The following is a 24,276-nucleotide window of genomic DNA, read 5'->3' on the forward strand; positions in this document are numbered from 1 at the left end:
TGCGGATTTTTCAATACCTGCGATGGCATAGGTTGAGTTGCTCCCTCCTCTAATTCACATGCAAACTGGTGCCAGACATCTACCAGAGGGTCCACATAGACTCCATGGTCAACGCGTTGTTTGTGTTCTCATCACTCGCCTGTACACATTCTGCTCATCTGTCTGCTCACTTACCTTATCTGCACATGTCCAAAGACGTATATGTCCGCGTTCTGCTGAAACTCGTGTACACTCCAATAGATGCTCCATTAAGCTACCACTGCCTCTTATAAAGATGTACTCGTGAGTGGGAGGCATGGGTGGGTACTGCATCCGTCTTGAGGTACCTATCACGGATCTCGATTACCTAAGCAGAACGGATGGAAGGAACATCTCCCGCTACTTCGGCGGGCAGATCTCTCATCCACGTGCAATGCACAGCTTTCGACGTTGATTTGGTATCCGATGGCCAAGAAGGAGCCTTTGAAGGCGCTACCGCCAGAGCCCGTGGACGAACGCTCGCCTCTCCTAGGAAATGCTGCATCAACAGGAGAAGATGAGCTCGAGGCGCAGGCCGAGCAGGAAATCAGAGTAGGACATTGTCCTTATGGAGCTTTCATTGGGTCGAACGTCGCTCATCAATCGCCTCGAAGGAACACGATGTCGGCAGTGTACCGCTCGCCGAGGAACCAACAACTCTCAAGTTGGTCTCCACCATGGGAAGCCTGTGGGTCAGTTCAAAGCTCCAAAGCTGGTCCGAAGGCTCGTCAAATGGTCAACTTAGACGCTGATACTGTTCAAAAGTTGGCAACATTCTTCGCTGCTCTCGACACGACCGTTGTAGCAACGCTTTCGGGGCCCATTTCCAGCTCGTTCCAATCCGGCACATCGTTCAGCTGGATCGCCAGCGGTAAGTCTTCGAAGGGTACAAGACTTGGGGCGTCCCAGACTGTCTTTGCTTGGGTCAGGTCTAGTCTGGACCGCTGCATTGCCTGAGTATTGCTAAAACCTATATTCGTTGTGTCTAGGTTATCTCATTGCAAACGCGGCATTCCAGCCGCTCTCTGGTCCGTCATCCAATTCGTATCACTTTTTGAGCGATTGTGTTGACACAACGTCCAGGCAAGATGACCGATATTTATGGTCGTCGCGCGGGAGTCATTTTTGCGTCGACATTCTTCGCCATTGGGACATTGCTTTGCGGTATCGCGAGAGATGACTGGGTCATGATTGTGAGCCCGATATCTCACGTTCTTGCCCGAGATACAGGAGCTGATCCATCATACAGCTAGGGAGAGTGGTAGGAGGCGCAGGAGGTGGATGTCTAAACACCGTTTCTACCTTCGTCGCTAGTGACTTGATCCCTTTGAGGAAGAGAGGCGTATGGCAAGGCATGGGCAACATTGTCTTTGGCATGGGCATGGGTCTAGGTGGCGTATTTGGCGGATGTGAGTCGTGCTCAAGATCCTCACTAACTTGTCAAGACCTCCTGCTAACACAAAACCCAAAGACATCAATGACACGCTCGGCTGGAGGTACGCCTTCTTTATCCAGCTACCTTTCATCGTCGTGGCTGGAATCGTGGGAACCCTCACGGTCAAGATTCCCGTGAAAAAGACGACCACTTCCAAGATCAAACGGGTGGACTTTCTAGGCGCTTTTACTCTGGTGTCCGCGCTGGTGTTGCTTCTTCTCGGGTTGAACAGTGGCGGCAATGTTGTCCCTTGGTTCGTGCAGCAAACCTTGTGCCTGGTTAGGCCACCTCTGACCTTTCGCAGGAGCCATCCACTCGTCTATGTGTCGTTGCCCCTCAGCTTCGTCTTCCTTCTGATCTTCATTTTCGTTGAAGATCGTGTTGCTTCTGAGCCTATCATTCCTGTCCGATTGATCCTTAACCAATCGGTCGCAGCTGGATGCCTGACCATGTTTTTCGAGACGATGAGGTGAGGGTCGCGTATTTGCACACGCTCCACGGTGGACTAACGATGCAACAGCATGTTCGCATTGATCTACTATTGTCCCATCTTTTTTGAAGTTGTGCGGGGTGTCTCCTCGACACGCGCGGGCACTCTGTTCATCCCTCAAGCCGCTGGGACAGCAATAGGTTCCCTTGGTTCCGGTACGAACATCAAAATGTCATTGACATGAAAAGATTAGCAGCTGACGTCCCTGGCCAGGTCTCATCATGCGTGCGACTGGCAAATACCGTTTGCTAAACTTCGCAATGCAGCTGCTTCAGTTACTAGCAGCATCACTGATCCTGGGCTTCTTTGATCAGAACGTGCCCACTGCACCGCCGTTCATATTCCTGCTCATGGGCGGCTTGGCTTACGGCTCGATGCTGACCATTACGCTTATTGCTCTGATATCAGCCGTTGATCACAAGTATCAGGCCGTGATCACATCTGCGTCATACGCATTCAGATCGACTGGGTCCTCGATCGGCATCACCATCGCGAGTGCTGTATTCCAGAACCTTCTCAAGTCTCTTCTCTTCGAGCGCTTCGGGGATGAGCCTGGCGCAGCGGATCGAATCCGAAGGATTCGAGACTCAACCAAAGAGTTGGATCACTTGCCGCCGGGGTGGAAGGAGGGGGTTATCGAGGCATATGTTGGAGCGCTGAGGGGCGTCTGGGTGGTCATGCTCGGCTTTGGGATCCTCGCAGCATTCACAAGTCTGTTCATCAAGCAGCACAAGCTTTACAGCAACCTTGAGAGGAAGTGAGGCATGCTTCCGAGGTGGAAGTCGTACATACATACTGCATCGTACATGGCGCTGCCCTCTAATCATCCGAACCGTAGCCTTCCTCCTCGTCTCGAACACGTTGAAAGGCGCTTGGCGAAGATCCATCCCCGCCCGGCGACTGCAAATAGGGCTGATCGCATTCGGCTGAAAGCAGGCTGGGAAAGTACCTACGCCAGTTGAAGTATGTCACAGCGAATCCAAGTGAGCTCCCAGTGACCACATCCCCGACGTCGTGTCTGTAATCCTCGAGCCGACTTGCGGCGATCAGTGCAGCTGCGAGCAGCGGTGCGAGGCATATCAAGACGTACACCAAGTTCGCCCGAGGTCGAAGGGCTCGAGTTTGGCTGGAGGTGATCAGACTTGTGATCAGTCACGCTGCAGTCTCTATCGCGTACCTTGTCAAAGCCAGAGCCAGCCATCCAAGTCCAGCAAAGGCAAAGCTACTGTGGCCACTAGGCCAGCTGCGAAAGCCGTCGTGTCTGAAGAAATGAGAGGGTCAGTGACCGTCCTGGCAGCCAACGGCCATGATGGACGTACAGAAGATGGCGACGCGTCTCCGTGCAGACATCGATTGGGACAAGCTCGTGCATCGGAGTGGACTTCTCGGGCTTGCAGCGGGATATCAGATCAGGTCTAGGCCGACCAACTGCGTCCTTGGCTATGTCCGTGAGGAATGTGGTCATGAGCACCGAGGTGACCAGACCGAGCAGGACTGCGTGTGCTTTGTGGTGACCGGGACGAAATATCATAGCCCAAGCGACAAGCAGTATCAAGGGTATTCCAGCTGCATATATGAACAGCATGGCTAGAATGCTTGTCAGCTGTGGTCGAGAGAAGAGAGGTTGGATCGATGGTAACACACCGACAGGTACATGCTCGACTTCGGCATGAGGCCACTGTATTCGCGTGTCGTCAAGCCTGAAGGATGTATAGAATGGTTCGCTGAAAGTTCTGAACAGGCTGTATAGCACGATCAGGATGGCCAGGCCAATGTAGTCTGTTCTATTCGGTTAGCATGTGCTCTCACTTGCGAGGGAACGATGTCGCCGTACCGCCGGCGTAGCTACTCCTCCATATGCGGTCTGCAACGCCGAGGACGCCATCTCTGCTCGCCTGCGCTTTTGCCTTGACCGATCCTGGCATGTTGTCTATATCATGTATGTGGAATACAGGAACGAGATGTCGGAGATATACCGGGAGGGTCTAAATTAGCCACGCCACGGCGCGCACGGAATGCGTCGAACCAGCCCCTAGTCTCAGTTCCTCAGTCCACGCCCAGTTAGCGCGGTTTCGACGCCTACTGTTCGTGGTCTAAGGGTCCGAACGCCGAATTTAGGAGATAGAGCGCAGCATTAGTATGGAATTTACACCTTAATAAAGCGCAGCATCGTTTCGGCCCCAAACACGAGAACGCAACAACGAAACTAGTTATTAAAAATCCGGTACTGTAACTTTGTAGAGCTAAGTCTTGCGATTCGAACGGTGTATTAATTATTTAAATCCGACGCCAAACGAAAGCTGTAATAGAGCTCGCGCAAATTCTTCGGAATTCTAATTTGTTAGGCGAAAAATAGGAAAATGCGAGCTCTATTAGGGCACGCAAAACACACTTAAATTTTCTATGCGATACGCCGTTCGAATCGCAAGACTCGGCTCTACAAAGTTACAGTGCTAGATTTTTAAAAAAGGTCGTTGTTGTTGCGCTGTCGCGTGCTACGCTGCATCTCCCAAAATCCGGCTTAGGCCCTCAGACCCTCTCAGGCGAGGCGCTCGAAGAGGTTAGTGCTCGCTGGCTGAGAGTGGTCTGTGCTTCTGAGACTAACCAGCCCCGGCATCACCGTCACGCTAGTAAAGTATCCCAGCTTCATTCGGCTGCACAATCCAATTTCTTACATACATTCTCTTCGACGCTCGACACACTCGTTCAATGGCGGAGCCGCAGGCCACAGCGGCGCTCTTTCCTGCGCCGCCCCCGTTCTGGAAGCACTTCACCCGGCAAAATGTCAGGCGCGCGAAGCAGAATCGCGAATCTGGACCCATTGACGACGAGCAAGATCCCGACCTGCGATACCTAATTCCACCAGAGCCACCTGCCGATGGCAGATACAAAGTCTTTGGACTCGCCATCGACCTTCACGAGAAACCTGCCACTCTCGAGTCCGCTGGCATCGAACAGCTCTATCCCCAGCACCCTTCCGTACGACTCAGCCCACAACCACATCTGATCAGTCTCGCTCGCTCGCTGCTCACGAACTTCCTCTCACTCACGGGCATTCTCGGTCAGAACCCAGAACTCTTTGAGGATAGAGTGGCGGACCTTCAGACCATCATGTACAACATGCACGACCTCATCAACCAATACCGACCGCATCAGGCACGAGAGACGCTGATTCTAATGATGGAGGAGCGCGTGGAGAAGATGAGAGCCGAGATACGGGCTGTGGACGAGTCAAAGGAGAAAGTGGACAAGCTGCTTGCGGGACTACGAGAGGGCGAGCTATCTCACGTGGCCGCTACGGCTGCGCAGCAAGATCACCACACGAGGACTCCAACGGACACCACGACCAATGAGAGAAAGCAAAGGCAACGAGCTGCGTGGGCTGCTCTGGATGATGATTCTGGATGAGCTGGAACGGGCGTACGGTCGCTGCACTGCGAGTTGTCGAGCTCTCGGGCGGACTGAATTGTCCACTTCTCTACGTACTCATGCTGCCTTGTCGTCCTGGATAGCCTTCATGTGTCGCCCTTGCTGTTCCGCATCTGCAGCACCTCGTGCTGCAAGATTTCCTGCACCGGCTCCTGAACACGATATCAGCAATTCGGAGAATTCTCACTCTTGGGCTGAGAGCGAGCTATACCTTTCGCAGCAAGGTTTTCCTGCTTCGTCTCGGTCGAACTGCCGTCCTCTTCAATCTGTTTTGAGGACTTGGAGGAAAATGCACCTGCGATGGCGCCGAAAATGTTGAGGTTCAGTCCAGCCTGAAGCAAAATCAATCAGCGAGTCGAATCAGCCATGCGCGTAGTGTGGATTTCGGCATACACTGGCGCTGGCTTTGGAGTTCGTCTCCGTCTCCTCGATGATGTCGGACTCGTCTTGCTTGCGGGCAACCTCGTTCGGCTGCTGCTTGGTCATTGCGGAGGACGACATGCTGGATTGGCTGGACTGGTGAGATTGCTGGTACTGGTAGGACTCGGAAGTCACGTTCGAGGTCTTTTGGGACTTTTCGGCTTGCATATCTGAATTGGTGTGATACTTGCGCACAAGACTGCATTATATCATCGCTGCGACCCACGAGGGATTGCGTGAAACCGGTTTCGCGTGACAGGGATTCGCAGCTCCTGCATCTCGGCGTGTCGCCCGCGTCGATAGGGATGACGTCTGATCATGCGATGAAACATTGCGTACGCTTCTGCGATGCTGAGAACCGCGCCGCAGGATCGCGATGTCGAATGTGGCTGTGGAAGTCGAGCCTCTTGGGACAATTTTATGATATTAATGACCATTTTTCGAAAATCATGTACATCTGAGGTAGAGCATGTTCCAGTCTATTTCTCATTGCGAATAAATATATTCTCTCGTCTGACCTCGCGTCTATGGCACAGCTGCCAACGGTCTGCGCCCTGCTACTGACGGTGCAACCTTTGCCTCAGAGAGAGCTTGCTTGACCAACCTCAATGTGCGTTTCGGCACCCATACTCGACTTCCCAAGACGAAGACACCGGTGAGGAGGGCCAATGCGCCAGCCTGATGTGCCGCGGCCAGCGGAGTAGGGACTAGGTACCACAAAGTCGTAATGCCCATCGCTACCTGCAGAGTGACCAAGTGTACGACACCGAGCATGCCACCTTTGGCGGCCTTCGGGAGAGTTGCGCGGACTGAAGGGCTGAAGCGGCTGTAGCTCCACAACGCCATGATAGCGGTGAATGTGGTGGTTGCTAGTATCCGGTGATCAAGCTGGACCAGCACTGGGTTCTCAAGTGCATTTCTCCAGTACAAGTCCTTCTGATCCGGCTTGTGAGAGTAGAAAGGATCGAACATCTCCTTCTTGGGAGGCAGAATACCTTGACCCATCCACGGGAAGTCATTGTAGATCAAGCCGGCGTCCAGTCCAGCGACCAGCGCTCCGGACATGGCCGTGATGAAGACCAGAATCGATAAACCTCCTACGAGCCGTCTGAAAGCCTTCAGCTCTGGCCGTTGCAGAGTCTCAAGCAGCTTCGCTCCAGCGGCGGGATCCCTAAGAAGCTTGTTCTCACGCAAGATGTGCAGGCCATTCGTCAGCATACAGAGGTACGCCACGAATGCAGTTCCCAGGTGTGCAGCGAGTCGGTATTGGCTCACCCGCGGCTGCTTCCCAGTCTCGAACAGGTCGTCCTTGAGTCCACTTTTCACCATCCACCATCCGATCATACCCTGGAACCCAATCAAGCCGCAGATACCGACCAGCCTCCTCGCCATAGGTGCGCTGACCCTTCTCCTGATGATGAAGTATGCTGTTGGTACCAAGAACGTAATTCCAACGACTCTTCCCCACAGCCTGTGTGCCCACTCCATCCAGTATATCTGTTTAAACTCCTCCATGTTCATGCGGCTATTCAGCATCTTGAACTCAGGACTGAGCTTGTAAAGCCCGAACTCGCTTTCCCAATCTTCCTCGTTCAGTGGAGGAAACGAACCCGTGACGGGCCGCCACTCCGTGATGCTGAGCCCGGACTCTGTCAGGCGAGTGAGACCGCCGAGGACGACGATACCGAACACGCTTGCAGCCGAGCCTAGCAGCCAGTATGCAACGGCATTCGAGCTCGTTTCGGGAAAAGAGGACTTCGAGGGAGCGGTCGAAGAGGTCAAGGAAGCCTGCTCCGCACGCATATTGCGACCAAGGATTCCGAGAGGCGATGAGGGCGAAGGTATGGTCGCTGAGCTTTGCGCTCTTGACTGGCGAAATGCATTCAAGAATGGGGTCTGCCGTGTTGATTTGAACGTTGAAGGAGCTCGCTTGGCCTGGTGTTGCATACATCTGCGGCAGACGAATGCTTCGCGGAGCAGCTTATCGGCTTGAATGGCGAGACGCGCTCGCAGCGACGACATGATGAGCGGCGTGGCCATGCCTGGAGGTGATGTTCTTGAGAGGTGCAGTGAACGAAGAACTCGGGTTGGTCAGGGACGATGGAGTCGTAGTCATCATACATCGAGTTCGGCGACTAGGATGGCGTACTAATCCTGAGTTTGGGCCACTACGCGGATTTAGCGATTTAGACATACAACCCGTAAGGACTCTTACATATATATTCCGCACCCTGTAGGACTCGGAATAGATTGCAAAGCTAGAGTAGAGCGACTGCCGGTAGTAGCCTCCCTAAAGTAGGCTTCCTAGGTCGCTCCGCCCTTCGGAAAAGTAATAATTACACCTATTGTTTATCGCCTTGTTTCGCCTCGCAACGTAGATTTTTAGCTAGTATAGATTATACGGTATCGTGCTAGAAACACCCGCTATTTAGATCGCGACGGTAACGATATCTATGTAATCTAGGGTTTGTCTAAGATATATAGACCTCTTTAAAAAGAATATAGGGTAATAAGAAGTACAACTTCGGTCGACGAAACTACTCTATAGGTGCTACTAACCCCGTTGTCTTTGTACAGAATCTTAAAATCCTCGTAGTGGCCCAAACTCACGTTTAGTACACCATCCTAGCGCCACAAGGGTTCAAAGTTTAAAATATTTGCAAACACCGCAATCGGCAGACGGCCGCTTAGGTAAGTTAACCTTCGAGGCTACCTTACCTGGTCTGGTATACCGACCTCACCTTGGGCGTTCGCAGCGAGGGAATCCTGTCCTCCGTCTTGAGTTGATGGACAAGCCAAGAAGACGACAAGACTTGACGCCGTGCTGAACACGAGCAGAAGAAGCTTTTCATGAGGCGAGAGGTCCACCACCTTATCCGTGTGGGGCATCTCACCTGGGCCGGTCACGCTGCACCTCTGACGTCCGGACTAGAGCTTGCTCATCCGTGCGACTTCGTTGTCCCTTCCTCGCGCAAGCAAGACTTGATTCTGGCGCAGATCTCGGCTGCCAGATTGTCCTCTTTTACATCGCTCGTCCGAGGCCAGCGATGCTCAACTTCCAGTCATGGACGATCACGTCGAGCCGGGGCCTCGAGCGGGCTCTAGCAGCACGAGTGCGTGGTCTTTCATGGACCAGACAGAGGTGAATGATATCCGCCTGCCCAGAGTCGAGAAGGACGCCGATGATCCGACCAATCCGCCCAGCTCTCATACTGCACCACAACAACGTCAGTCCACGTCAACGACGTTGAGTCGGCTATTCGCAGTGCAAGCGGCGACCTCGCCGGAGACATCTCGACATACGTCGTTTCTATCACCACAGCATCCGAGAAGTTACAGTCGTGCAGTCCAAGCGGAAACAGCAGCTTTGCCCGATCACCTATACAGTCGAGGTCTTCTCTCAGGCAAGCACTCCGACATTGTAGTCCATGCCTTTGGCCAACAATACAAGCTCCATCGCTTGATTCTGGATCGCTCGCCATTCTTTGCAACAGCACTCAGCGAGCCATGGCTGGAGGTAAGTCTTTTGGTAGTGCTGGCCCGTCAAACCTGCCTGTGTCCCTAGGAATTTCAGCAAAGCCTTTCACCCCAACATCTATGACTCGGTGAGCGGCTAACACCACATCAGGCTCAAGCAAGCGAGATGAGTGTGCACCCAGAAGACATTGACAGCGCCATCGACCAGCCATCCTTCGAGCTGGCTTTGAGACGACTCTATGGCTGTTTCGATCTGGCCGAAGAGGACCAGAACCCTGCAGGGCTCTTCGCGACTGCATGCTGGTTGGAGATGAAAGATCTTGTGGCATCCACAATCGATTCCATGCTACGCCAAATGAACCCAGACAACCTGGCTCATTACATCAGACTAGTGACTACCAACTACTACGGCAATTCTGGAGGCAAGATCCTGGCTAGTGCCAAGTCGATGCTTTGCAGAGATGGATGGCAGATGCCCTTGAGATTCTGGGACGGTATACCAGGAGACATCATACGAGAAATCGTTGGTGGTGATGGATTCTTCGTCGAAGGCGAGATGGACCGCTGGTTGCTCGCAAAACGAATTCTTGACCGCAGACTAAAGGTTCAGGCAACTGCAGCCGACCTTGTCGACCCGAGCTCACACAAGGTCCTCAAAGCGCCCGAGGCAGCTAGTCTCATGGCTGTGCGGTTCGATGCGGTATACCGCAACAGCGCTGCCAACGGTCGAGGCGTTTCCGACAGCTTTCAGAAGTGGCTAAATTTATACACTCATCCAGAGATCGAGCCTCTCTTGGTCCTGCTGGACGAAGGCATACATTACGTTCACTTGGACTTTGAGCAATTGCAATTCATCCGTCGGAGCAAGGACGTGTTGGGTCTTCCAATGGTGCCCGAGAAAGTCGTCACCACGGCCTTGTGGCAAGCCATGGAGCTGCGACAGAGTGTTTTGAACGCTCGAGATGGTGATTTGGAGCTCGGACTAGGTCTTCAGTGCACAGACGCAAGTCCAGAGGATGCCGGACGCGATACGACCATGTCTATACTAGCCAGTTCAGAGTCACAACGCCCAAAGGGCAAACGCAAGGTCTCTGACAACGACAATCCCGAATCGGATATCGACAGTGGCTCTTGGGATGGTAATGGCAAGCCGAGGAAGTTCTGGATACCAAATAGTGACTGCAATATTGTCATGGGCGGCAATTCATTGCCGATTATTGCCACTGCGAATAGTACTGTTGTCCAGCGACATGCCAGCCGACTGAGTGCCACCATCCAACCGGAGGACGTACAGTGGGCTTCTGATTTCATGTCCGCAACTTCGAGATCAGGAGCAGCCGCTCCGCCCAGCGACGACGCCGTCGGCAATGATATCCCGGAATATACCAAGTTTCCACCATTTCGCTTCTCCGCCGAGTTTCCAAACGCTCGCCTACTGAAAGAGAAGAAGCGAGTATACAGTCGAACGGTGTTCTATGCCGGAAGCCTGTGGAACATATACATTCAAAAAGTCGCATCATCACGCAGCAAACAGCTCGGTGTCTACTTGCATCGAGCGAAGGAGCGAGAGACGGAGGAAGTGATCGCCGGCACCGCAGGTCTTGCTCAGGGTAGTGTAGACGAGCGAATCGGACAACTAGAACGAGAACTCATTCTCCGTGGCGAGCGACGCGATCGTAGGCATCGCAGACGGATGGGTCTCACCAACAGTGACCCTATGGATGGAGACGGCACGGAAAGCAGCGGTAGCACTGGTCTTGATGACGCCGGACCTTCCGACCAGGGCACGACGGCCAGAGTCAGCAGAATGCGCGGTCTACTGGCTCAAGGTCATCGCAAGAGTGGTCAGACCGATGTCCAGGGATCGTCGCCCACGACTGGTCTGCACACACACCACGTGCCACCATACGACGACGATAATGACGACGACGATGAAAGTCTTGATTCGGAGACCGAGGACTTGGCTGCCACAGCAAGCAGTTTCCACGTTCCGACCTTACCACCATACGTCGATGCTCGACCCACGATCAAGACGTACTTCAAAATCTACAGTCCCTCTCGCGGAGGACGGATGCTGTCAGTATATGAATCAGCGCCGGACAAATTCAACTTCTCGCAGTCGTGGGGATGGAAGAGTAGCACGCTTATGCTCGATGAGGGATTCCTGGGCGAGGATGATGGTGTCGACGAGCTCGGCGGTGGAGAACAAGATGGGTCAAGGAGAGTCATGCGTGGGAAAGGCGATGGGAGATTGCGATTTATGGTGGTCATTGGTAATATATGAGCAAGGATCCGAATTGCATATCTGGCACGCCTGGTGTCCCTCGTCATGTTTGTTCAGAAGTTGATGGGTTGACCTTCGTTCGATGTCCAGCATCGGTCGTGTTGTGTCGTAATCGTGTCTTTGTTCAATATGAGTCCTGCTCAATTGAAGTCGGATAGTCGTGATTCTCATCATCGCGTTTTTCGTCGTATCCGTTTGCACTACGACGAACGCAAACTGACAGGGCAATACGTCCCTCCTATTCAGCTCAACCACTTCGGAGAAGCAGTCATCAAAGGCACCGATACTGAAAGCTGAAGAGGCAGCTTGCTCTTCGGGAGGAGTGAACTTGTTTCCGCAAATCTTGTCCAAGATCCAAGTGGAGCTATTGATGGATGCGCCAGAGGGACTCTCCACCCAGGCTTGAAAGCCTTTGGCGGCGCCATTTTCGGTGTCGGGCAAATCCTGGTATGGCTTCGAGGCCGACATTTACGGCAGTCTGCAATGCTGTGAACCATGCCTTGCAGGTGACCGGATTCCAAGCGGAGCGAGTCTGAACACGGAGACCAAAGTTAAGGAGGTCTGCAAGACGAATGTCAAGCTCAAAGGTGCAGCGTATCGAACGAGCACTTTGGTCTCCCGCTGCCACGTCGTCTGGATCCGGAAGTAGCCCTGCACTGGCGTTGGCGCGCCGCTGCGTCCCACTGTCACACTATTCATGAAGAGTTGCCATTTGGGCAGGGCAGAGAGGGGGACAAGGTGTTCGGAAGCCAGCGTCAATTGCCGTATGCACGAGACAGGTACTGATCGCCCTCCTCTGGTCAGTGCGATGCGGCAGATGAACAGTATTCTATCATGCAAGACACGTCTTTGATGTTGGCTGATCACCTCTTCGATCGCGGGAGTGTTGGTTTTGTGCATAGCCGCCCAGCATAGCCAATTGCTGTGCGGCATGGCATACAGCAGCGCTATACAAAGCATCATCCGCAGAGCCTTGAGGCGGCAGAAGTGCCAAGCTATACAGACTCCAGGAATAGATAACTCTGCCTCCATCGACGGCGATTTCCCGGAGAGGCCCTGAAACTGGGCCGATGAGCTTGCTGCGCCGCTGCTGGCGGCCTTTGGAGGGCATACGTCTAGTCCGGCGCCAGGGGGAATGTCCGGAGCAGATCTTCGGGCTTTCCTCACCATCAGCATTGGGCGTGAAGTCTGCATTTGATCACGTGGAGGGCACAAACACCTGAACCCGAGACACAAGCCATTGTCGAGGCCAATGCTAGGCGCCTGGACGTCAATCCTGTTGCCATAAGGTGACCAAGGTCATGATGCACTCCGATAGGATGGACGAGAATAGCCAGACCCTGTCCCAGTGGTCATGGTCGTCAAAGTGGATTGCATGGAGGCTTCGTTGCCGCCGGTCGTTCACGCGCTTCATGAGACAGATGTCAAGAGCCCGGCGGTAGCGATCTCGTTGGTCACGCGGCTGACTCTCAACAGACTTCGTAGGTGCAGAATGCCGTCTTTCAGGAAATTGACTGTCAGCAGTGCAGGTTTGACTGCCCAGCTGTCGGCGATGGCATGTGTAGTATCTCTGGGCGCCGGGATCCGACGACGAAATCATACCCAGGCCTTATGCGATGCAAGAGCACACCATCAAGTTGATTACTGCAGTTAGCTCGCATGGAGCCACCGAGTGTCGGCCGTACCCACTGTGGTCCGCGGCTATCACATCTTTCGATAGAGCGATAGAGACAAGCAGAGTCTTCCAGAAGTGAGGGTTCAAAGCATGGTCGTAGTGTTCCAGTTTTGGGAGATCGTGCGCATCAATGAAGCAAGAACAATGAGGCCGGCGGCAGCTGATCTGTTTCTCATTTGGTGAGTGTAGCACTGCCGCTGGCGAGTACGTGTTGGTGTTGGTGGCGTTAGCAGAGATCGTCGTTGAACTGTACCCACAACACTTTAGATTTGGATAAGCGCGCCTCCTAGGGAATCGACGACGTTCGTATGCCAGCGGTGCAAGAGTCGCTGTGGTCTGTTTGGTTGAATGTAGCCATTGATGCTACTTTCCTTCCATGAAGCTCTCCCAAAGCTGCATCACTTCAGTCATGCATTCCTGCTTGGGCTAATCGTTCAAAGGCCAGCCATGTTTCCAGTAGACATCCTTGCTTTCGTTGAACTTTTCGGAAGATACCGTTCTCCTATGTGGAACACGCACTTCGGTCGGTTTGATAGGAACCAGATCAAGCTTCCGGAATGACTCTTTATCTTGATCGAACAGCTCCTTGGCACCGTCGTACGTGTTGTGGACATAATCAATGTGTTCCATGCACACCCAGCCACTGTCCGTCGCGCGTGTCGACGAAGATTTGACAGCCAGCCGTCGAAGAAACGGACCGCGCCAGACAAGTAAGATGCTAAGGGTCCTGGAATCTGTCCCACGATTCGATGTCCATCATCTGTACTGGCTCCGCGGCATCTCGATTTGGGACTCGCGAGTAGCTGCTCTCGAACTTGACACCAGTATAGTCGATGTAGACGGTGGATTCACCTATCTGGTAGTCCTCAGAATACTGTTGGCCGTCCTGAGTGATGTCAGGGAGGTGCCGGAGAAGGTTGAAGACAGTGTCCGTCTTGCCTAGAGCGGCGAACCTTGCGGGAGTAATCTGTGGCAACTGTCCTCCAGGCGGACGCTTGAGACAGTCCTCGTGCAAGTGGTGGGTGGGCAGAAATTCGTAGAAAGACAGCGCTTCTGCGACTATTTACGTCACGATTGTAAGGCATACTGTTGGAAGGTATTGCGAGAGACGTCGTGTAAAGTACACGAGATGGTCGTGGACTGCCCGTATCTGGCCTTCTCGGATCAAGTCTGCTCTACATGAGCAGGCACGACGACGCTTATATGTGCATTCAACGGGCGGCAAGAAAGGATGGTATACCTCAGGAAAGCACACTAGCTTGGACGGATCGTCACACCGACATGGGCATGGGTCAGCATCGGTTGATCTTGCTTGCACAAACAAGAGTCGGCGACGGGACGGGCGAGAACTCTTTCCAGCTTCGTCATCATCTCATCCGACTTTCTGCAGGATCGAACGACTCCGCCTCGACGCCCCGACGCGCAAGCCTTTTGGATCCCACGAGTCTATATCAGACTTTTGCTACGAGACGCAAGTCAAGACGGATTCCGGCACTGCAATCAAATCCCGCCACTGCGTCATTTGGAAGATTTGGACATCCGAAACGTTCGCGTTCCGACGCTTCCATGTCTTGTCTGGTCATGATTTCAGCCTCGTTGGTTGGGATGATAGATGTTTGCCCCGTGCTGCATCTTGTAGGATCGGTGTGAGTACCACCCGCGATATTCTTAGGCGTATCACTGCGCTCTTTTTGTCCAACTACTACAAGACTGGATCAGCATTTCTTCGACTTGCCTTGTTCACCCCTATCCTTCCCCATCTGTAGTCTGCAAGCATGAGGAACTACTCTCCTTGTTACCTTGCTGTTGGTGGCGCATTGCTCCTTCCGGCATCAGGTAAACACACCCTGCCAACGACCAAACTCTCGACTGTTTGCTGACATCTACCTAGCCAGAGTGCTGCAGCCGGAAGAGCAATTAGCTGCCTTGGTCGCTCGAGCGTTCCCAGCCAACGCTCCCAATGGCTACACACCACAGGTTCGGTCGTGCCCAAGCGACATTTCCATTAGACCTGCCTCGGATCTTTCGACGAACGAAACCGAATGGCTGGAAAAGCGAAGAGCAGCCACAATCGACCCGATGCGAGATCTACTCGGACGACTGAACATAACTGGGTTCGACAGTAACCAGTATATCGACAACAATCGCGGCAACACGAGCGCGTTGCCGAACATTGGAATCGCAGCGTCAGGAGGTGGATACAGAGCTATGCTGAATGGAGCAGGTCTCATTCAGGCATTCGATAGTCGTACTCCCAATAGCACAAACGCTGGGCAGTTGGGAGGTCTGCTGCAGGCAACAACATATCTTTCCGGTCTTTCTGGTGGCAGTTGGCTGGTGAGCTCGCTCTACGCCAACAATTTCACGTCTGTGGACGCCATCATCACTGCCGACAGTGACAGTGACAATCTCTGGCAGCTTCAAAACTCCATCTTTGACGGTCCCGATACGGGCGGCATACAACTACTGGACAGTCTCGGATACTACAAGACGCTCGTGGACCTAGTGGACGACAAGGAAAACGCTGGATTCAACACGACTATTACGGACTATTGGGGAAGGGCTTTGAGTTATCAATTGATCAACGCGACCGATGGTGGTCCGGCGTACACGTTTTCGTCTATCGCTCAGCAAGAGTTCTTCACCAACGGGAGTGTACCTCTTCCCTTGGTTGTCGCCGACAGCCGTGCCCCTGGTCAGAAGGTCGTGTCTACTAACTCGACCGTCTTTACGTTCTCTCCTTGGGAGCTTGGTAGTGATGATCCTTCCTTGGTAAGCTTGACTCACATGATGTGCTCGCAACTTGAGCCCAACCCGACCATACCGTTGGAAATGCTGACTTTCGCGTAGTATGCCTTCGCGCCTCTCCAGTACGTGGGCACGAACTTCACCGATGGCTCGCCGCGAAACAACGACGAGTGCGTGGTGGGCTACGACAATCTTGGCTTCGTGTTCGGAACCAGCTCGTCGCTGTTCAATGCGGCCCTGACCACGCTCAGTGGACAGAACGGTAACGGAGCCTTCTCCAGCCTCGTTGTGGACGCGCTCAAAGGCGTCCTTGAAAAGATTAGCTCTTCTGAAGAAGACATCGCCGACTGGGTGAATCCTTTCTTCGGCTACAACAACAAAACATACAAGGGTTCCAGCGACATGATGTTGACGCTCGTGGATGGTGGTGAGGACGGGCAGAACATCCCGCTGCATCCTCTCATCCAACCCAACCGAAATGTCGATGTTATCTTCGCGATTGATTCTTCTGCGGACACGAACGAGACTTGGCCCACTGCCAATTCGGCCACCGGCTGGCCTAACGGAGTATCGATAGTGACCACATACGAGCGCAGCCTTTCAGAGATCGGAAATAATACTGCATTTCCCGCAGTACCCGACATCAACACATTCATGAACCTGGGCCTCAACAATAAACCCACCTTCTTCGGTTGCGATGCGGGAAATCTTACTGGCCCAGCGCCACTGGTCGTATACATGCCTAGTGAGTTCTGCTGTCCACGATGATCTTCTAGCAAGTTGACTGACCCATTTTCAGACTCACCATATACCTACGCAAGCAATACCAGCACTTTCATGCTGAAGTACAACATGACTAAACGCGACGGCCTGATCTTGAACGCCTACAACGGCGCGACCCAAGGCAACGGGACGATTGATAGCGAGTGGCCAGCCTGTGTTGGATGTGCGATTTTGAGCCGCAGCTTCGATCGCACGGGCACAACCGTTCCGGACGCTTGCAAGCAGTGCTTCCAGCGATACTGCTGGGATGGTACGGTCAACAGCACCGCGCCGGGCGATTACATCCCGGAATTCAAGGTCGCTGGGGCCTCTACTGCTAACAGTGGTGGAAAGAATGGTGCTAAGAAGGGTGCTGCTGGAAAGCTCGGAGTCAGTGTACTGGCAGCCCTGGGTACGGCTGTTGTTGCGGGTATGGTGGTTTTGTGATGATCTGTATGTATCATACATAGCTCTTGGACACAGAAAGGAGCATATACGATCAATTCGAAGAGTTCAATTCTAGCGCCTGCAGTATCGTGGTGTAACATGGGAAAGTGCGTAGAATGAAGTGAAGTTTGCCTACAACGCAAGGCACGACGCCACATAATAGCCAGCGTCATCCTTTCCTGTGATGCGCCGTACATTGTCTGACTGTCCACCGCCAGGACTAATGCATTTGCAACGCACAAATGTCGGCATTGAATGCTTCACTAACATGAAGCGTTCAATTCTGCTGTGTGGTCGATCCTAGTAAGGACATCGACAGCGGCAGGGATCTGAAGCGCCATGTTTCGCTTCGTACAGCCATCGAGAGTGGCGCGCCAACTTGTCCACCCAACCTCACGACACGCCGGATCAATACTCTCACCACACCATGGCCGTACCTTTTTCGGACTGGGCGAAATCGCCTCTGTTCTCACCAACCCGGCGCAAACTCTCCAACAACTCAACGAGTCAAAGGAGATGCTCCAGAAAGCTCGGGAAGAGAACAAATTGAAGAACGAAAAACAACGCATCCCAAAGACGCATACTTTTCAACAGCTGCCGGGGTTTCATGGGAGACACGAGGAGCAGAAACTGCTGAGGAAAGTCCTGGATGGCAATCCGCAGTTGAATGCTGTGTTCGGTGCAACATCCGTGGGAAAGACGGCGCTGTTGCGACAGGTCCTCGCGACTGACGACTTCTTCGTCATCAAATTTGACCTTCGCATCAGTGGCTTTGCGGACCTGCGAACGTTGTGAGTTGAAGGTGGACGCCGGAAGGCAGGAACGTGCTAATTGATCGCTGTCCAGATACTTCTCACTATGTGAACAGTTCCAGAGTCTCTTTACTGAGATGGCTCACGAGGACATGGATAAGCTCTCCATCGCCTTCAAGCACCTGATGCTCGACATGGACGAGAAGGAATTGGAGCACAACTACGAAGTTTCCGTAGCAGATATTGCAGACCTAATGGAGACCCTGCAATCATGTCTGCTCAGGTATAAGGAGTATGATCCCCAGGCCAGCTACGACGAAGCGATGAAGGCCAAACAGGAGGAGGACTCCGCTGCTGAGAAAGGAGCTAAGGTCGGATCTTTGGCTTCCAAGGCGGCGGATAAAGTCCTTGGTCGGAAGAAAGATGCTGGGAAGGAAAATAAGAGCAAGGATGACGATAGCGATGAGCCAAAGCTCTTTCGAAAGCGTCCGATTTGTTTTCTCGTAGATGAGGCAAGTTCCAAAGCGCAGTCTCAGGATCTCCAAGCACGACTGACTTTTCATAGTGCCACAAGCTCCCAGCTCTGGTCAGCGACACGCTATCGCTCAAGGTGTTCCTGGATACTTTATTAGTCCTGACGAAGCAAGACCGCTTATGCCATGTCATCCTATCAACCAGCGACGCCTTCTTCCACCATTTTCTCCGCTCGATGAACGTCGGACATCATGCTCGAATCATCACCATCGGGGACTGCACTAAACAGGAGACACTCTCCTACATTCAAGATGAGATCATGCCAACGATCCCTAAACATCTCGAAGGCAAATTGAACGTCGAGGAGATGTACGAAGCCTTCGGAGGGAAGCTCGCGCACATTGGTGACTTCGTCCAGACATGGTGTAGTTTTTCGGGCGACACGACGCCGTACCAGTCCGCCATCTTCACGCAAGCATACACGCTGCTACAGTTCCACCTGACTCATGAGTCGTTCGACACCTACTCGCCTCTAGCTGAGAAGTCCACTTGGAACAGCGCGAACAACACCGAAGGCCAAGCCGACTTCAGTCGCGAGGATCTACTGAAAGTCATGGAGAAGCTCGTCCAGCCGCCGTACTCACTGCCGTACTTTGACCTGTGCCGAGAAATTGGCACGAGGCAGACGGATATGATGATCAAGACTCGTGTGCTGGATTTGCGGTGGACGAAGACCGTTAGTCCGGAGCAGGACTGGGTTGAGCGGGTGTGGAGTGAAGATGGAGTCGAGAGGCCGATTGTGAAGCCTATGACTACGATCGTGAGGAGAGCGATGGAAGTGTGCCTGAAGGAGGAGAACGCGAGAGCAGATCGGATAAGCGACCGTAAGGCCGAGGACGAGAAGTAGAAGGAGGAGAAGTATAAAGGGGAGAAGTCCAAGGAGAAGTACAAGGAGGAGAAGCCGCAGAAAGAGAAAAGGTCGTCTAAGAAGGATTGATGAGCCTGGCATGGTTCGGGAGGCACAATTGGCAAGGATCGTTCGTGTATGTAAGATACCAGACATAGTGACTAGCCGTGCAGGTAATATAGAAGATATGAAGTCGGCGAGACATGCTAGATGGTCGTGTAGAACTCGTAGTGCTACGGTACCAGGAGTGCTAACCGGGGCGACTAGCATACAGTCATACACCCGAAATAGAGTTTACTCCCGCCATGCAGGAACGCCAGCTGCCTCTAGTAAAGTCCCGAGTGCAACGTATTTGGCCAGTGTCTCTCTTCTCCTCTCTCTTCTTCGATACCCATCACACAGTTTCCAAACTATGAATGCTGGCCATTCTACCAGCCGTCGCGCACCCACAGCATAATCGAAGGCCGCCTGTGCGCCAGCATCGCCATTAAGAACCATGAATCTCCTCTACTACTCACTCGGCATCTTCCTCTCCCTCTCCTCCGCTCACGCTGCATCCAAAGACGCCTCGAAACCCGATCCACCTTGCGGCATCACATCTCCGTCGTCCGGCAACTTCTTCGATCTCAGCTCGCTGCAGGTCCATGATCCGGCAACGAGCAAGAGCAAGCATCCGCGGCAACAGAGTTGGAATGCGACAGGCTATGATTTGGGGTACAATTTCACCGTGAACTTTTGTGCGCCGGCGATTGAAAAGGTGGAGGACGTAGTGGGAGTGGACAAAGATCTATGGCGCAATGTGTCGGCATACTACGAGCATGATGGGAAGGTGTTTTCGATTGGGTATGTTCAACTTGGCGTGACAATGCTATAGAGGTCATGCGTCTGACAGTGCTTAGACAACAAAACTCGGAGCTGGTCATGCGAGGACGGAAGTTGGTCTTGAATTACACTGATGGATCTCCGTGCGATTCTGGAGCCTCGAAGCGCTCTCTCGGGGCGACGGAGCTCACGGCGAGGGAGATCGTGGACGACGACCCAAAGAAAGGCAAGGACGACGACGACGACGATGACGATGACAAGAAAAAGGAGAAGCATGCGGACAAGGGACGACGGAAGAGTACAATGATCAGCATGCTCTGCGATCGAGACCCTCTCGCGCCGCAACTCACGTTGAGCTTCGTTGGCAGCTTGGACGAGTGCACATACTTCTTCGAGGGTCGCAGTGCAGCTGCATGCGCAACACTCAACAAGACGAAGGGAAGTCTGAACCCGGGAGGTGTATTCGGAGTGATTGTCATCATCGCGCTTCTGGTCTATCTGGCGGGAGGCTGCGTCTACAACAGAACAGTATTGCAGCAGCGGGGCTGGTCGCAAGTGCCCAATTACCACTTGTGGGCCAGCATATTGGGCTTCTTCAAAGTGAGATCAGACCGAGGTCGGTCGGAGTTCCTTGACTGACGTGAAGCAGGATATTTTCATTATTCTGACGGCTTCGTGCGTGCGGTTTTTGCCGTCGAGGAGAGGCTATAGCCGGGTCCAGTCTGGTTTCGGAGGCTCAGATGGTCGTGGTAGAGGGCGGGGAGACAGTGATGCTGAGAATCGGCTCATTGATGAGCTGAATGAGGAGTGGGAGGATTGAAGCGCCCAGAGTGCGTAGAGCTATACTATAGGATTGTCTCGATACCAGTGCCTATCACGTTCACACTCCAGCTGTCTCGAGGTGGTTCGCCCCGACGATAGAGACAGGTGTCCCGTCATGGACAGTCCTCGCACTTCTCGGCCGACTGTGCGGGCTCTGACTCTGCCTCCGCTTTGGCAGGCTCGTCCGCAGCTGTTTTTGCGGACGTCTTCGATGAGGGAGTATCGGAGTGGCCCAAGTTCTTTTCCGGCTCGATTTTGTTCCTGATGAGTTGCTTCAAGATCTTCGTCTCCGGAAAGCCACTTTCGGCCTTCCTGTCCCAGATCAGGACTTCCTCAGCTCTGGCCTGTCCATCCGACTCGGCGCTTCCCACAGCGTACGTTAGTCGCACAGTGAAGAGTCCTCCAGTGGCCGGTATCAGAGCAACTTCTCCAATAGTCGTGCCGAATGTCGATAGTAATTCTTGCGCATAGTAGGCCGCACGTAAGCCCCACTTGCACTGCGTACAGTATGCGATCGCAACTCGTGGAAGTACTGGAGTGGCCATGTTGATGTGGTATTCGCGAAAGTGGGTGTGGTTGTCGGTAGAAGACGGAGTGCGAGGTTCACAGCGGAAGTCGTCCGCAGTCTCTGTACCTGACGAGCTTTCCCGGCCAACTTCCCGAGAGCTCAACATCACCACCCTCCACTGCTTGCTTGACCAAAACATCCACGCAGCCCAACATGCTGCGAGTTGTCACGCGGAGCAATGCGTGTCTGCGCCATTGGCAGCCGCAACGCATTGCCCAGCCATTGGCCGTAGGTGGACTACCAATCCTCAGCCAACCTCAAGCGCTGCTTGTCGCGAAGAATAGTTCTTGACTGACCACTTCTGCAGAGAGCATTTGCTGATGCCCGAACGCCGGACAAGATAGTCCTCCCTGGCACTCAAAGCGGCACGGTTGCTGGCGTCCCACAACCTCCGATCCTAGAGTCGACCACCAACCAACTGAACACCGATCCCATTCCTCCCTCCGCCGCACCATTGGAGCCACCGACACCCGTGCAGGTCAAGTCGAATGCGCCGGCATCTTCCACGATCGCACCCTCATCCATAACATCTTCGCCGCCTCCACCTCCGAAGAAGAAGACTCATCGCGTCCGCTCATTCTTCTTCACCTTGTTTCTTCTCTCCGCTTTTGGCTACGCAGGAGGAGTCTACTACTCTCTGGTCAATGACAACTTTCACGACTTCTTCACAGAATATGTGCCCGGTGGCGAGGATGCGGTGGCATACTTTGAAGAGCGAGAGTTCCGCAAGCGTTTCCCGAACAAGGACCTCACATCTCGCAATTGGCCTCAGACTCGCGGTGAGAATAAGGTGACCATCGGGCGTCAGAGCGGCGTGACACCTCGCCTGGCAGAGTCGGAGAACATTGGCGCGGATCTGGGTCAGAAAGGGCGGCATACCAGTGCGCTCGAGGACAATAATGCTGCATCGAAAGAGAAAAAGGCCGCGCCCAAAGACAACAAGGCTTCATCGAAAGATAGCAAGGCCAACGCGAAGGAGCCCACAAAGGAGGATCCAAAGGTATCGCATAAACTCTTGCCTAAGGCCGACGTGCCCAAAAACGACGCATCCAAAGCCTCGTCTCCCGATGCTCCCGCCAAGGCTGCTCATGCAATCGGCGCTCCTCAACTCGACAACATCAACGTGCCCGAAGCCACGGAGCCAGCTGTGCAGGAGCTCGTCAAGCTTGTGAACAACATCATTACTTCAATCAACGCATCTCCGGAGGCTCCTAAATACGCATCGACACTTTCGGAAGCAAAGTCGAAGGTGGACAGGGTTATCTCAGAAATCAAGCTCATCAAGGAGAAGGCTGCCGAGGAAGCTGATACTCAAGTCAAGAATGCGCATCTGGAGTTCGACAGCGCTGCGAAGGAGCTCGTGCGACGTCTCGAGGGCGAGATGAGCGAGCAGGAGACCAGATGGCGTGAGGAATACGAGCAGGAGCGTGAGAAGCTTAGCACTAGCTACAAGCAAAAGCTCGCTGCAGAACTGGATGCTGCGAAGAAGGTGTTGCAGCAAAAGAATCAAAACGCGCTGCTGGAGCAAGAAATTGCTCTGCAGAAGAAATTCATGGACGATGTGAAGGGCAAGATTGAGGAGGAGCGAAATGGACGCCTTTCAAAACTCGACGAGCTTTCCACCAGCGTCCAAGAACTCGAGAAGTTGACTGGTCAATGGAACGAGGTCGTCGATGCCACCCTTCAGACCCAGCACTTGCAGGTTGCGCTCGAATCTGTGCGAGCCAAGCTACAGGAGTCCGACACACCAACGCCTTTCATCAATGAGCTTGTTGCCCTCAAAGAGGTCAGCAAGAACAACAACGTTGTCAATGCCGCCATCGCATCGATTAACCCCGTGGCATACCAGCGTGGAGTGCCCTCTTCCGCACATCTGATTGATCGTTTCAGACGGGTAGCTGCGGAGGTTAGGAAAGCGTCTCTACTTCCAGAGGATGCCGGTGTCGCAAGTCATGCTGCAAGCGCTGTTCTATCTCGATTCATGTTCCAGAAAAAGGCAGACCGAGGTCTCCCTAAAGGCGACGACGTCGAAGCGACTCTCGCCCGTACGGAAGTGTTACTTGAGGAAGGCGATTTGGACGCAGCAGCTCGTGAGATGAACAGCCTCAAGGGTTGGGCAGGTGTTTTGTCAAGAGACTGGGTGGGTGAGTGCAGAAGAGTGCTTGAGGTCAAGCAAGCCGTCGACGTGAGTACATTCGGCTTATGCGCTTTGAACAGAACGTATGCTGACAGTTCGCAGGTGATCGCAACGGAAGCAAGACTCCAGAGTTTGCTTGTCGATTAAAACAAGCGCCTAATCCTCCCAACAACATTCGACTAGAGCGTCAACAGTATTGAAGCTTTGTACTCGTAGCATACGCTCCGCGGCATTAGAACAGACAAACATGTATAGTGTGTGCAATAGACACACCACGACCCCGTCCCAAAAGGTATCATTTCACTGGCCGAGAGTTCGGGAGCATCTCCATGGCAAAGCTACTGACCATGACCTGTCGCGACAAGCTGTTGTTCGCAGAAGAGATCTGGCCACCGTGGTGTACTTTTGCAAAGTACTCTTGCTGATTCGTCTTTTATAGCGACCCTCCATGGACGAGCTTTACCCACATGTACGAACTTTACGAGGCGATTAGATATACTGCTTCCCCTCCTTCGGCTGTGCCGAGATTCACCGCACTGTGATGCGGGCGACGTCCCGATCGTCATGCACACCACGACGACATTCTTTTGGAGGAGAATCCGTTCAGTC

The 24,276-nt window shown here is 53.3% G+C and overlaps 9 protein-coding genes across 9 annotated transcripts; 6 read left to right on the forward strand and 3 right to left on the reverse strand.

Annotated features, from left to right (window-relative positions):
- Positions 1-439: 439 nt before the first annotated feature.
- Positions 440-2,704, forward strand: MYCGRDRAFT_66582 (putative major facilitator superfamily transporter; the record flags this gene model as incomplete). The annotated part of the gene is made up of 10 exons (XM_003856397.1): positions 440-570; positions 633-710; positions 784-889; positions 1,008-1,046; positions 1,102-1,211; positions 1,268-1,427; positions 1,490-1,706; positions 1,758-1,922; positions 1,974-2,098; positions 2,157-2,704. 10 exons carry the CDS (start codon positions 445-447, stop codon positions 2,702-2,704), a joined length of 1,674 nt encoding a protein of 557 aa, XP_003856445.1.
- Positions 2,705-2,762: 58 nt separating this feature from the next.
- Positions 2,763-3,868, reverse strand: MYCGRDRAFT_83941 (uncharacterized protein; the record flags this gene model as incomplete). The annotated part of the gene is made up of 5 exons (XM_003857165.1): positions 2,763-3,069; positions 3,121-3,204; positions 3,263-3,530; positions 3,588-3,722; positions 3,778-3,868. The coding sequence occupies 5 exons, from the start codon at positions 3,866-3,868 to the stop codon at positions 2,763-2,765; spliced, it is 885 nt and encodes a 294-aa protein (XP_003857213.1).
- An 801-nt stretch (positions 3,869-4,669) lies between these two features.
- Positions 4,670-8,060, reverse strand: MYCGRDRAFT_107389 (uncharacterized protein; the record flags this gene model as incomplete). Its single annotated transcript, XM_003857164.1, has 6 exons — positions 4,670-5,524; positions 5,584-5,704; positions 5,766-5,962; positions 6,132-6,196; positions 6,358-7,960; positions 8,008-8,060. The coding sequence occupies 5 exons, from the start codon at positions 7,830-7,832 to the stop codon at positions 5,430-5,432; spliced, it is 1,953 nt and encodes a 650-aa protein (XP_003857212.1).
- A 709-nt stretch (positions 8,061-8,769) lies between these two features.
- MYCGRDRAFT_107390 (uncharacterized protein) lies at positions 8,770-12,202 on the forward strand (the record flags this gene model as incomplete). Its single annotated transcript, XM_003856398.1, has 3 exons — positions 8,770-9,309; positions 9,421-11,542; positions 12,060-12,202. 3 exons carry the CDS (start codon positions 8,857-8,859, stop codon positions 12,200-12,202), a joined length of 2,718 nt encoding a protein of 905 aa, XP_003856446.1.
- Positions 12,203-14,642: 2,440 nt separating this feature from the next.
- On the forward strand, positions 14,643-17,185 carry MYCGRDRAFT_107391 (uncharacterized protein; the record flags this gene model as incomplete). The annotated part of the gene is made up of 4 exons (XM_003856399.1): positions 14,643-15,064; positions 15,120-16,000; positions 16,079-16,721; positions 16,776-17,185. 4 exons carry the CDS (start codon positions 15,004-15,006, stop codon positions 17,183-17,185), a joined length of 1,995 nt encoding a protein of 664 aa, XP_003856447.1.
- Positions 17,186-17,524: 339 nt separating this feature from the next.
- Positions 17,525-19,318, forward strand: MYCGRDRAFT_66594 (uncharacterized protein; the record flags this gene model as incomplete). Its single annotated transcript, XM_003856400.1, has 3 exons — positions 17,525-17,976; positions 18,032-18,440; positions 18,503-19,318. 3 exons carry the CDS (start codon positions 17,525-17,527, stop codon positions 19,316-19,318), a joined length of 1,677 nt encoding a protein of 558 aa, XP_003856448.1.
- A 437-nt stretch (positions 19,319-19,755) lies between these two features.
- MYCGRDRAFT_66596 (uncharacterized protein) lies at positions 19,756-20,960 on the forward strand (the record flags this gene model as incomplete). The annotated part of the gene is made up of 4 exons (XM_003856401.1): positions 19,756-20,161; positions 20,218-20,344; positions 20,438-20,740; positions 20,790-20,960. 4 exons carry the CDS (start codon positions 19,815-19,817, stop codon positions 20,958-20,960), a joined length of 948 nt encoding a protein of 315 aa, XP_003856449.1.
- A 208-nt stretch (positions 20,961-21,168) lies between these two features.
- Positions 21,169-21,492, reverse strand: MYCGRDRAFT_18835 (uncharacterized protein; the record flags this gene model as incomplete). The annotated part of the gene is made up of 1 exon (XM_003857163.1): positions 21,169-21,492. A coding segment is annotated over one exon (324 nt), but the record flags the coding sequence as incomplete, so codon positions are not given.
- Positions 21,493-21,644: 152 nt separating this feature from the next.
- On the forward strand, positions 21,645-23,936 carry MYCGRDRAFT_53540 (uncharacterized protein; the record flags this gene model as incomplete). Its single annotated transcript, XM_003856402.1, has 3 exons — positions 21,645-21,758; positions 21,838-23,715; positions 23,770-23,936. 3 exons carry the CDS (start codon positions 21,684-21,686, stop codon positions 23,812-23,814), a joined length of 1,998 nt encoding a protein of 665 aa, XP_003856450.1.
- Between the last annotated feature and the right edge of the window lie 340 nt (positions 23,937-24,276).

Source organism: Zymoseptoria tritici, chromosome 1, assembly GCF_000219625.1.
Source record: "Zymoseptoria tritici IPO323 chromosome 1, whole genome shotgun sequence".
Lineage (NCBI taxonomy): Eukaryota > Fungi > Ascomycota > Dothideomycetes > Mycosphaerellales > Mycosphaerellaceae > Zymoseptoria > Zymoseptoria tritici.